The following is a 12,012-nucleotide window of genomic DNA, read 5'->3' on the forward strand; positions in this document are numbered from 1 at the left end:
AATCCTCAATGAGTAGGAAGCCAGCCTTGGCCCCCATTAAGTCTAATTCAGGCTGCAGGTGATCACCTCAAGCTGGACCTCCCTGCAGGGAGAGCTTCATGCTGTTGGAGTCATTATTGTTTCATTTTCGAAGGGAACCGTGACATCAGGGAAATGATGACATGACTTGTAGTTGACTTTGATTTGAGTGAGGAAGGACTGTGCAAGGTGACTAGCCTCACTTTCTCCTCCTGAGCCCTCTGGATTCAGTGACCAGATATTCATCAGGATGACTAGAGATGGCCCAGGATGCAATAGGAGACCCTGGCCCTTTTAGGCTAAGGCCTTTTCAGGTACTTACTTAGAGTAAGGCAAAGCCCATTCACTGAATAGGCCTATTTAAGAAGTGAGTTAAGGGATGGCCCCTTTAGTTAGAAAAAGAAAAAATCAAGCTGGGAGAGGAAGACCCTCAGGTTTGCTGTTCCAGTGAGAAACAGTTACCATTGACATTCACTCTGAGCCAGGAGGGCTCAATCTAGCTCAATCTAGCTAAACTGGGTTTAAGGTTTTGTGAAAGAGGAAAGAAAGAAAGAGAGAAAGAGAGGAGGAAGAGGGAGGGAGGGAGGAAGGAAGGAAGGATGGAAGGAAGGAAATCTAGCCAGTAAACCCCAAGTTAACTGGGTAGCTTCTGCCCATCAAATTTACCTTTCTTTGGAGAGAAGGAAAAGGAGAGGGAGAAGGAGAAGATGAGCTGAGATACCCAGCTAGTTAGGTCCCCATTCGGGCAGCTTGGTTTACTCACAGGTTATGTTTGTCCTTCATCTTCTAAGAGGACTGTGATATCAGGGAAATGATGACATGACTTGCAGTTGACTTTGATTTGAGTGAGAAAGGACTGCGCTTTAATCCCCTAAGTAAGTAGAAGGAAACAACTCTCACAAAAAATACTGGAGGGGGCAAGTTGGTTAAGTGTTGGATAAGGTGGACAATCAGCACAAATGGTACATTCTGGAATCTTACATGAATACAATGAGCACTAGTTTATACCCAGTGAATAGATGGTTCAAAAATGTAACTTTACTATATGCTAATTATTAACAGATATGATTTCATGATTTTTAAAAATGATCATAAAATCATATCTGTTAATAATTAGCATATAAGAAAGTTATATTTTTGAACCATCTATTCACTGTGTAAACTAACGCCTGGCCCACAATCAGTCTGAGGAATGATAGCTAAGTGCACTAAAAGATATAAAAAATGAAGGAGACCTTTGTGCTGCCCTCGGAAAGCTCCCAATCTATTAGTAAGTGGGAGAAAGGAGATATGATTTTATGACTGGATACAAGAAGTCCCAGCTTTCACAGGTTCAAGATTGAGGAGAGGAAGAGATCACTTCTGGCTGATTGTGGGAGGAGTATTGAAATAGGGCAGGCTTCATGGAAGGTTGAGATTAACACAAGAGAATGGGGTTGGATCCAGTTTGGCTGGAGTGCAGAGCAGGGGAGAGATCTGAGGCCCCAGAGACCTAGAAGGACCATCAGAGATTATCTAGTCCAACTTCCTCATTCAACTGAAGCCCAGAGAGGTTGTGACTTGCCCAAGGTCACATAGCCAATAAACCATAAAGGTGCAATTTGGACTCAGGTTCTTTGTTGCTAAGTTCAGCTCTCTTTCTACCACATAGCTCTGGGAAGTTCACCTACAGCCATGAATACTGACACTACCACCCCCCAGGTCAGATCCAGGATCTGCCCTTTCTTTCCTCATCCCTATTGGCAGGTAGGACCTCAGGAAAGAAAGGTTCATCCTCGCACTGGCCTGAACCAGAGAGAGAGGCCAATTATGGATCATCTACTCCAGGATTAGCCTGACCCCCACTACTCCCCCTCCCCTGGAATGGAAAGGAAGGTAATTGGGAACTCTGGAGGGAAGGAGGAGACCTTAGGTAGCTCAAACTCTTTAGATCGTGACCAGGGAGCCCAGGGTTGGAGAAGGGCCTGCCCTAGATGTGTTTCTGACCTCACACAAGCTTTAGTCCTGATTTGGGTTGATGCGGGAGGCATGGACAGCACAGGGATAAGACAGGATTGGGAAGCCAGTCAATGCAGACAGCTACAGGTGCAGGAAAGGGAGCACCATGGAAAGAAACCAATAGAATAGCAACTCTCCTTCATCAAAAGTGAGGTGTGCAAAGCACTCTGTAGACCTTCGAGGGATAGTTTGGCTACTATTAGTAGAGTGAACCCTTCAGCACCATGGACAGCACTCTAGGCTTCCGAGGATCTGCAGTTCTGTCTGTAGACCCAGGGTTTTCCCCAACCTGGGAACAAAGGAAGTCCTGGAAGACATAGCAGTTTGGAAGTCATCCAACTCTGGAAGCAGCTGGAAACAGCACTGAGCCTGGAGTCAGGAAGACCTGAGTTCAAATCCAACCTCAGACACTTACTAGCTGTGTGACTGGGCAAGTCACTTCACCTGATTGGCCTCAGTTTCCTCATCTGTAAAATGAGCTGGAGAAGGAAATGACAAACCACTCCAGTATCTTTGTCAAGAAAACCCCAAATGGAGTCACAAAGAGTGAGACATGATTAGAACAACTGAACCAAGTCTGGAAAAGGTTACAGTCCAGACCCAAACAGCCTGATGGAAAAGGAAGAAAAGACAGGAGACCAAGAAATCACATAAAATTAAAAGCTTTTTTTGAAGTGTTTAAAATAGCATTTACACAGAAGCAGCATTTACACAGATGCAGCTATATATTAACTATACAGACACTCAGGCTTTGATACAATATCTACAGAATAGAATCCTGTGGAAGCGAGAGACACTGGACAGGAAGCGATGCATTCCACATGAGCCAAGGCCCCACGGGATGGACACACCTGAGACCAGGTGAGGGTCTGGGGAAGCACCTGAAAACAGGTGAGGGTCAGCGCACACCTGAGACCAGGTGAGGGTCTGGGGAAGGTGCACCTGAAAACAGGTGAAGGTCTGGGGAAGGTGCACCTGAAAACAGGTGAGGGTCAGGGCACACCTGAGACCAGGTGAAGGTCTGGGGAAGGTACATCTGAAACCAGATGAGGGTCTAGAGAAGGTACGCCTGAAACCAGGTGAATGGTCAGGGCTAGCTAGACACACCTGAAAACAAGCTGGGGTTAGGGGAAGGAACACTGCAGAGACAAGGGCCTGGGTGAGGGTGTGTGCATCATTTCAAACATTTTGCCTCTATCCCCTCCCCCATTATTGTGCATATGCAGTCTCATGTGGGTTTCTGCCAATCATTGATTAGAGTAATTTTGTCCTTCAAAAGCAAACCATGCTCATTCAGTCAGATGCAAACAAAGCAAACAGGAAGGTGGGTTGTGGGCAAAGTTCCTTCCATCCTCTGGCCTTTGGCCCATTCACTGACCATGCTCCTGCCATGGCGATCCTGGCTAAGTGCACAAAGCCCACCTCTGCTGCCACCTGGCTCTCCTCTCCGCCTTACAGGCCTGGGCTAGGGGGGGATCCAGGGAAACGCGGGCCAGCTACAGCAGGGGCTTTGGCCACAGTCCACCTTGGCCCTGTCAGCGACGCAGGGGAAGGGGACCCGCACTCAAGGCCTGGTGCGATAAATAAATAAATAAAACAGCGCTGTTGGGGCGCCCCCAAACCGCTGGAGGGCGGGAGTGGGGCGGTGTCAAGCCCATCTTTCACTCCCAGAGCTACGTGTTCAGGTGTGAAGAAGAGGGAGACTGGAGCCTAAACCTCCCTCTGGCCATCCCCTCCCCCAAGTTGCCACTGGCCCTGCAGCAGCCAGGCAATGAATGGCCCAACCTGATTTCTTGGCTGGGAAACCCAGGGACCAGGAGAACACAGGTGAGAAGGGAGCCAGGGCAGCACCCAGAGGAAAGAGGTTCAGCACAAGACAGGCCTGCCTGGGAAGACCGAGCTCTCCAGATGGGGGTGGGGGTGGGGAGGGACACATCTCTCATTCACTGGATGACCCACCCCAGCACCGGCTTGACAAACCACAGACTTCTTAAGGGTCACCCTGCCCACATGGGCCAACTCTTCACAGGGTTGTCACTTTAGACAGATAGGCCTAAGGCTTCTCCTAACTCCCAATGCCGCACCCAACAAACACATCAAATTTGATCAGGATGGAAACCTGGGTAATCCACAGGCAAAGTGATGACCCCTGGACAATGGAGGACTGAGCATGGTAATGTCCTCTGCCTTCCTATACAAAACAGTCCTCCCTTAGGGTCAAGCTAGCTCATCCCTCCAGCACTCTCAAGCTCCAAGGACATGCTGTGGCGGGGCACTTCCCAGCCCTAGGCTAGAGGACAGAGCCCAAGCAGCTCTGCCCCCTCTCCCATACACCCAGGGAGCCCTTTGGCAGAGAAGCCAAATGAAAGCCCCAAACATACAGCACCCCCACCCCTACCCCTACCCCCGGCCCTGGGGGAGCCCAAGATTCTGAGCTAGAAAGGGCCTTGGAGATTGTTCACTCCTACCCAACAGCTGGATGGATGAGAGAAACTGAGGTCCACAGAGGGGAAATAATTAGCCCCAGGTAGTGGCAGAGCTGGGCTTCCACCTCCTTCATCTGACCCCATCATTCAATACATCCCATTTACTGCCTCTCAGGGTCCTCAGCTCTGGGGTCCCTCCCATGGCCCTGGCTGGTGACCCACAGTAAGTGTTTCAGAACCACAAGCTCACTATCACAGCAGCAGCTGATGAGAATCCATGCCCACTCACTCCTACCCTGGCACTGCTTCCAATGATCTAGGTTGGGTGCTATCCTCTGCAGGTGCAGAGCGTTGAGGGGGGTTCTAGTTAGCAAGCCTGCTGAATGGGTGGGAGGAAGGTAGGGGGGGATTTGGCACTTCCCCCCTCCATGATCGGGCTGGGGGGGACTCAGCACTACTGTCCTTTTCACCGAAGCCTTCAAATTCTCCTCCTCCAAAGATGGGAACCCAAGGCGGAGAGAGGAGTGTGAAGGCATTGTTCCCATCACATGATGTCCACAAAGAATTCACAGGGGTTGCCCATGGCCTTCTGGAAGGACTGGCGGCTGCCCGTGAGCTCGGGAGGTACCGCAGCCAGCTCTCGCACAGGGGGACCCCCAGGGGGTCCGCTGAGCGTTGTCAGCGCCCTGGTGCCCGCCTTGGGCAGAGGGTGCAGTGGGGGCAGACCAGGGGCACCGGTGGAGAGCTGGCTCCGGGGGCTGCTGCCCCGGCTGAGCTGGCTGGGTGGACGCTCCCGCCGGCCCCCACTGCCCGCTGCACTGCGCACTGTGTGCTCTGACTCACTGCTGCCCCCGCTGCCCCCGGCCCCCGTCCGGCGCTCCTTCTCCCGCCCCAGTGCCCGCCGGCTGCTCTCGCTGGCGCTCCTGTTCGAGCCGCTGCTCCTGCTTCCTACAGAGACAGAGAAGGAAGCAAGAGTGGTGCATCAAGGCCAGTCCTGGGCCCAGCAACTACTGCTATGGCACCCATTATGGGCAGGGGGGAGGAGAGAAGAGCCATGCAGAGACACCACAACCCCATGATCCCTCCCCCAGCAGCCATAGCAGATTGGGAATGGGGGGCAACAGGAGGCATGCAGGCCCAGCAAAGGCAAAGAATGGGGGTGGGGAAGAGGGAAGCACCACCAGACAATGATCACAGAAGAAGACTCAGGGACCTCATTAACCCTCCACCCTCCCCCAGAGGCCTTCCATCCCTAGACACTCAGTTTGGCCAATCTGGCTGAGGGCTTCCCAGCACCTCGTGAGGAGATAGGGTTCTCAGTTCTGCCAAAGGGAAAGCAAGCACCAAGTGGGGGAACAGTGAACCCACTGCACCTATCAGGAAGAGCCCATTGGCAAACTCAACGCCCCCCTCCACTTCCTGTGCAGCTGGACAGACCTACCCCATAGCAGAAGCAGCAGGGCCTGTGGCCCAGGGGGCACTGCCCTCTGCTTGGGCAGGGAAGGGAGCTGGCATGCTTCCCTGGATGCCTGGCCAGCTCTGGTGGTGGGAGGGGGGAGATAGCACCTGAGAACACCACCCTCTAAGCCCTGCCTCTGTGTGGTGCCTCTGCCCGGGGGCAGCACGGGCATCTCAGGGGCATGCCATGGCACCCATCTCATACCCAGGCTTACCCGTCCCCCAGAGGCATCCACTCCACTAGGAGTCCTTCAGTCTAATGCTTGCTCAGCACAAAACAAGGGAATAACACCAAATTATACGTTAGGAAGCGCTGCATACCCTCCAGTGCCCCGGGGCAGAGCCAGGACCGAGGCCACAGCCCCCTGGGGAGGCCTCCCACCCACTGCTCTGACCGATCATGTCCAAGTTTAGCACATGGCTTCTCTTTTTAGGAAACTGCCTTAATCAACCCCACCATCAACCAATATTATCGAGTGACTATTCCTTCAGGGCTGACATTATTTATCCGTTTCTTTGTAAGGCCTTGGATCCCTTTGGCACTCCTGTGGGTGCAACCTCATGCTGAAGACTCATAGAGATGAGAAGGACCTTGTAGGGCCCTTATGCCAACACTTTCATTTTATAGCTGAGGAAACTGAGGGCAAAGGACCTGCTCCAGGCCAGATAGAGAAGTAAGTGGCAGAGCTGGGCTCTGAACCCAGTTTCTGATTCCTGGGCTGATGTTTACTCCAGTACAAGACTGTGCCCAGAAGGGCCTTGACCAGTGTGTTCATGACCTCCAGAACTGCCCAGAGTGGGCCCATGGGACACCTTGCCCTCTCTCCCAAGCAGCAGATCCAGATGTCCCCGTGTCTTAAGGACATCTCCCCCTCGGGGCCAGCTGGTTCAGATGCTGCCATGTAAGGCCGCACCAAACCTGCCCTTTGTGATCAGTGGCTCCATCATGGTCAGTCTCCAAATCTTTGATTCATCCCCAAGCCTTCTCTCTCCTCCTCTTCTCCCAATATGCTCAGCTCTAGGACCAATCCTCCTAATCTAGGCCTTCTTCTCCTTTCTGACCCATCCCCTAGTCTGCCTGCCTCTAACCTCTGCCCCTCTGGTCCATTCCTGCTGAGGCCACCACTGCTATCTCCCTAATGCCTAGGACTGTAAAGGTCCTTCTCCAAACAAAACTCTTCCCTTTGCCCAAATGAAGAAAATCAAAGGGGTCATAGTGGTAGCTGAACCAGATTGGGACTGTAACTAAGAGGGAGCCAGAGCCAGGACCAAGAGCAGAATTCAAGTCTTCTGGCTCAGTGGGGATTCCCCTCTACACCCCAGTGTCGACAAAGGGAGGCAGCATGGGCACTGGCCTCGTCAGGAAGACACACGTTCAAATCTTGCCTCAGATACTTACTAGCTGTGGAAGGCTGGGTAAACTATGTCACCTCAGTTTCATTTCCTCATCTGTCAAATGAGGGGGGCTAATCTCAGTAGCCTCTGTGGCCCCTTCCCACTCAAAAACTCTGGCTTGCTCCCCCTCCATCCCCGCCTCTCCAGGTATACTGGGCGACCCCCTGGCCCCATGGCCATCTAGCACAGTCACCCCCCAATCTGCGGCTTTGTACACACCACTTCTTCTACTTGGTCCATTCAAGACCTCTCTTGCCTTCAAGGACCGGGCTTGAATTCACTCCTCTTCTGAGAAGTCTGCCCTGATGACCCAGGTCCAAAGGAAGACCTTTGCCCCTGTGGACCTGAATTCTCCCCATTTTTCTTCTATCTCATCACTCCCCTCCTTCAGGCTCCTCCCACCAGATGGTCATTTTCACTGGGCCCTAGACATACACGGACCATGTGACATAGGGAATGAGAGCCAGGGGCCAGGGCTTGGGCCATGCTGCCCCACCTGGCATCTCCACAGCACAGGGAGAGACACAGAGAAGACTCAGAAAATATTTGCTCAGGTGATCGAGGAATGCCCAGTCTAGGTCAGCCCTGGACACCAACCCTCAGCCCCGATATCAGCCAGCTCCAGGGGCTACATCAGAAGGGGGGGAAGGGGGATCGCGGGCAGGGAAGCGTCCCCGCTGACATCCAGCCGGGGAAGCCCAGCCTTTAGGGAGTGCGTGGGAAGGAGGTGCGGGACAGCAGCAGAAACAGGAGGGAGAAGCTGATGACCAGGGCCCGGGGGAGCCTGGGAAGGCGCGGGGCACTAGGCGCTGGGCTCTGGAGGCCTCACCTTCGCTCTGCTGGCTTCCTGCACTCCCGCTCCCATAGCTGAAGCCTGGGTCCTGGTAGGCAGGTGGGAAGCCTGGGGGAGGCACAGGGTAGGGGTAGGAATACCCCTGCCCCACAGGCCACGGGGCCGCCGGGTGGGGGAGTGGGGCCAGTGTGTCCTGGTCCGAGGCACCACCAGAACCGTTGTTGAGGTTAAGCGCTGCCAGATCTGGGGAAAGAAAGCAGACAGAGAGGAGGAGAATGTGTCTGACATCATGTCCCACTTGTGCTAGCTGGAGCTCTGGGGCCCAAAGCCGTTTGAATGCTGTCTCCCCATTAGACGACAAGCTCTTTGAGATCAGGGACTGGGTTTGGTTTTTTTTGGTCCTTCTTTGTAGCCTCAGGGCTTAGTACAGTGCCTGGCATACAGTAGGTGCTTAATAATTGCTTACTGGCTGACTATGGGAAGGCAGAGTAAGGACAGCTCCTCCTCCTAGCCTAACTTGGCTGGCAGCAACCCCAACAAGACAGGAAAGAAAGCAGGGTTTCCTGGATCTGTAGCCCATGTGGGGGTTACCCCCACCCCACTCACTGTATACAGTCCTTTCTTCCCCACAACTGGAATCCCTCACATCTCATTCCTCACCCAGAGCAGAACTCTGGACTGCTGCTCTCCTATCTGTGACCAGGGACCACTGGGGTCCACCCAGGCCTCTGTCTTCTTCTCTATGACAGTCAACCACTCAGGGCTGCCCAGTGCTCCATTTCATGGCAAGTGACTCTGAACAGAGCTCCTGCCTCCCAGGAAGTCCCAGTTCTCCCCCTCCCCCCCACTTCAGCCATCAGATCTCAAGGACAGGTCATCACCAGGACCCATGTCTCCCTCGGACACTGAGAAAAAGCCAAAAGGTCATCTCTCCCCAATAATAACAATAACGAATGAGAATGATGATTATCATAGCTAGCATTTATGCAGCGCTTCACAAATATTTCACAACTACCCTGGGAGCGAGCTGCTGTTAATTATCTCTATTTTAGGGAAGAGTGGACTGAGGCAGGTAGAGATTACATAGCCTGCCCAGGGTTACACAGTTATACAGCTAGCAAGGATCTGAGGCTAGATTTGAATTCAGGTCTTTCTGACTCCAGGCCTAGCACTCCGTTTTACAAATGGGGAAACTGAGGCAGAGTGATTTTTCCCCCCCTTGAGCCTTGCCCAGGGTCCCCTGAATAGCAAGTCTCTGAGGCCAGATTCAGGTTCATAATTTCTCCCAACACCACCCCACCCACCCCCACTCTCCCTATGCCCTGACCCATCCTTACTGCTGCACAGGTCGCCGAACACATAATAACACTGCTCGGAGAAAGTGATCTTATTGACAGTATGTCTCAGGTAGCCGTGTTTCAGCATGCTGCTGGCATACTTTCGGGCCTCTCGCCTGTCTTTGAAGCCTTCCACGTGTGTATAAAGCCAGTCCACCACATCTGCCCCTATAAGAGGGAAAGGGGTTGGGGGGTATTGTCAGTGATCTTCTCCTAGACTCCCACTCCTACAGCCCAAGACCACAACCTGTCTAGCACAGGGCTGGGTCTCAACAAGAGGGAGCAGCAAGACCAGCAAGATGGATGGATACTAATAATAATAATTCCCATTTCTACAGCATGTGAAGATGTCCAAAGCACTCTTTCACAACTGCATCCCTTGCATCCATGACGAAAGCAGAGTATTTTTTTATCCTTATTTTACAGATGAGAAAACTGAGGAATAGCAAGGAAGGGTGACTTTCTCAGGGTTGCACCACTAGTGTCAGAGCTGGAAATCAGACCCAGGTCTCTTGCCTGCAAGTGTGGTCCTCTCACCTCTACACCAGAGTAGGGCCCAGCTGGCCTCAGTCCTGGAACCAAGTGTCTGGGGGCCCTGGCTGTTCTTTACTCCAAATGTGAACACTGTCTAACCTTTTCCCTTCTTAGTCCCACATCCACAATCTTGTGGCCATTCCCTTCAATCCATTGGCAGAGACACCACCTAAATTCGAACTCTCCATGTGTCTCCCCTGGATTACTGCCACAGCCTCCTAACTGGCCTCCCCACCTCCAGCCTCTTCTCATAGGCCAAAGGGCTTTTCCTAAAGCGCAGCTCTGACCAAGACTCATTCTAATGGCTCCCTCTTGCCCCTAGGCTAAAAATCCAAGTCCTCTGGTATTTCAAACCCCTTCAGAAAGTCTATGGCTTACCTTTTCAGGGTAATTGCTCATGATTCCCCTCTCCCCACAACCTCCCCACTTGTCATAGACTATCCATTTTGGCTAGAGTGGCCTATTTGCTGTTGCCTGTATACATCCTTCTGTCTCCTCTCTCCATGTCTCTGCCCAGTCTGGTTCCCATGCCTAGAATGCCCTCACCTCCACCCCACCTCCACCCCAAAGAATTCCTAGATTTCTTTCAAAGCTCAGCTCAAATATGATTATGATGGAGTACTACTGTGCTTTAAAAATGATGATCAAGATGCTCTCAGAAAAGCCTGGAAAGACTTATATGAACTGATGCAAAGTGAAACGTACTGTATACAAAGTAACAGTGATATTCTAAGATGATCAACCGTGAATGACTTAGCTGTTCTAAGCATTAAATGATCCAAGACAACTCTGAAGGATTTAGGATGAACTTGCTATCCATCCCCACAGAGAGAACTGATGGTATTTTAATACAGACTAAAACATACTTTTTTAAACTTCATTTTTCTTGAGTTTTTTTTGGGGGGGAGTCTGTTTTCTTTCACAATGTAATTATTATGGAAATGTGTTTTACATGATTACACATATATAACCTCTAAGGACTTGATAGCCTTCTCAATGAGGTGGCTCAGGGAGGGAGAGAGAGAATTTAGAACTCAAAGTTCTTAAAAAATTTATGTTAAAATTGTTTTTACATGTGACTGGAGAAAAATAAAATAGTAAATACAAAAAAGCTTAGATTAAGGGCCATTTCTACAGCAAGGAAGCCAATTCAGAGAATCCCCTCAAAATTACTTTGTAGGTGCTTAATAAATGTTGCAAATTGACCCCAGGTTTGCTCATATGAATGAATGGATTTCTCCCCAAGCCCCCACTCTCAGGATTCCAATGCCCCTCAACGCAAGGGATGATTTTTTTTTTCCCCTTCTCTTCCTCACAGCCATGTCCAATTTCCCCTGAGCCCTGGGGAAGAGGTGACTCACCGATGACCGCATTTGAAATAGTGATTTTCAGCCACATCCGGTCCCGTATCTCAAGGCCAGAGTCTGGAAGCTGCATGACTTTCACGATGGCCCCCATGTCACTCTTCACAGTCAGGGGAGATTCCTCGAGTTCTGAAAGGGAGACACATCCCCTGCGTCCCTCAGCCTGGATGGGCCAGGTGGGAGAAAGCCCCATTCTTCTTGCCCTACCTTCCCAGGGTGGTCACCAGCCCCTCACCAGCTGGGCACAAGCAGGCTGGCATCTCTGCCATGGCAACCAATTCCAGGTCTTTGGGCACTCCCAAAGGGAAGCTGGGGGCTTGGGCTGAGCCAGTGTAAACAACTAGTCTTCCATACTTCTCCCTAGCCAGAAGGTGGAAACCTCCCCACGGATGGGCACAGCTGGATCTCAGTCCTTGGAGACAAAGGGGAAGGGGTGCCTTGGGAACTGGTGGACCAGAGGGCTGGGATCCAGGTCCTCCAGCATGGCAGCTGTGCATGTAGACACTAAATGATTCTCAGAAGCCAGTTTGGGTGTGAATGCCTGCCTTTAGCGTGAGCTCCAGCCCTATCTAGAGATGGGGTCACCGTCCACCTCCACCCCTTCTTAGACAGAGCCCTTCAGGGATGCTCTGACTCCCCACCCCCAGGATCTCTGGGACCCATGGACATAAGGACTATCCCCCCTCCAT

General features: G+C 51.9%; 1 protein-coding gene across 3 annotated transcripts in view; it reads right to left on the reverse strand.

The window, feature by feature from the left end:
* Nucleotides 1–2,662: 2,662 nt before the first annotated feature.
* The window catches only part of DVL1 (dishevelled segment polarity protein 1), a 44,859-nt gene continuing 35,509 nt past the window's right edge, over nucleotides 2,663–12,012 (reverse strand). For all 3 annotated transcript variants that reach the window (XM_072608484.1, XM_072608485.1, XM_072608483.1), the window contains exons 12-15: nucleotides 11,321–11,452; nucleotides 9,426–9,593; nucleotides 8,125–8,331; nucleotides 2,663–5,390 (exon numbers count right to left, since the gene is read on the reverse strand). In XM_072608484.1, coding sequence (XP_072464585.1) covers nucleotides 4,987–5,390; nucleotides 8,125–8,331; nucleotides 9,426–9,593; nucleotides 11,321–11,452 — 911 coding nt within the window. In that variant the 3' untranslated portion in view covers nucleotides 2,663–4,986. The remainder of the gene's footprint in view (nucleotides 5,391–8,124; nucleotides 8,332–9,425; nucleotides 9,594–11,320; nucleotides 11,453–12,012) is intronic.

This window comes from Notamacropus eugenii, chromosome 5, assembly GCF_028372415.1.
Source record: "Notamacropus eugenii isolate mMacEug1 chromosome 5, mMacEug1.pri_v2, whole genome shotgun sequence".
In the NCBI taxonomy this organism is placed as follows: Eukaryota; Metazoa; Chordata; class Mammalia; order Diprotodontia; family Macropodidae; genus Notamacropus; species Notamacropus eugenii.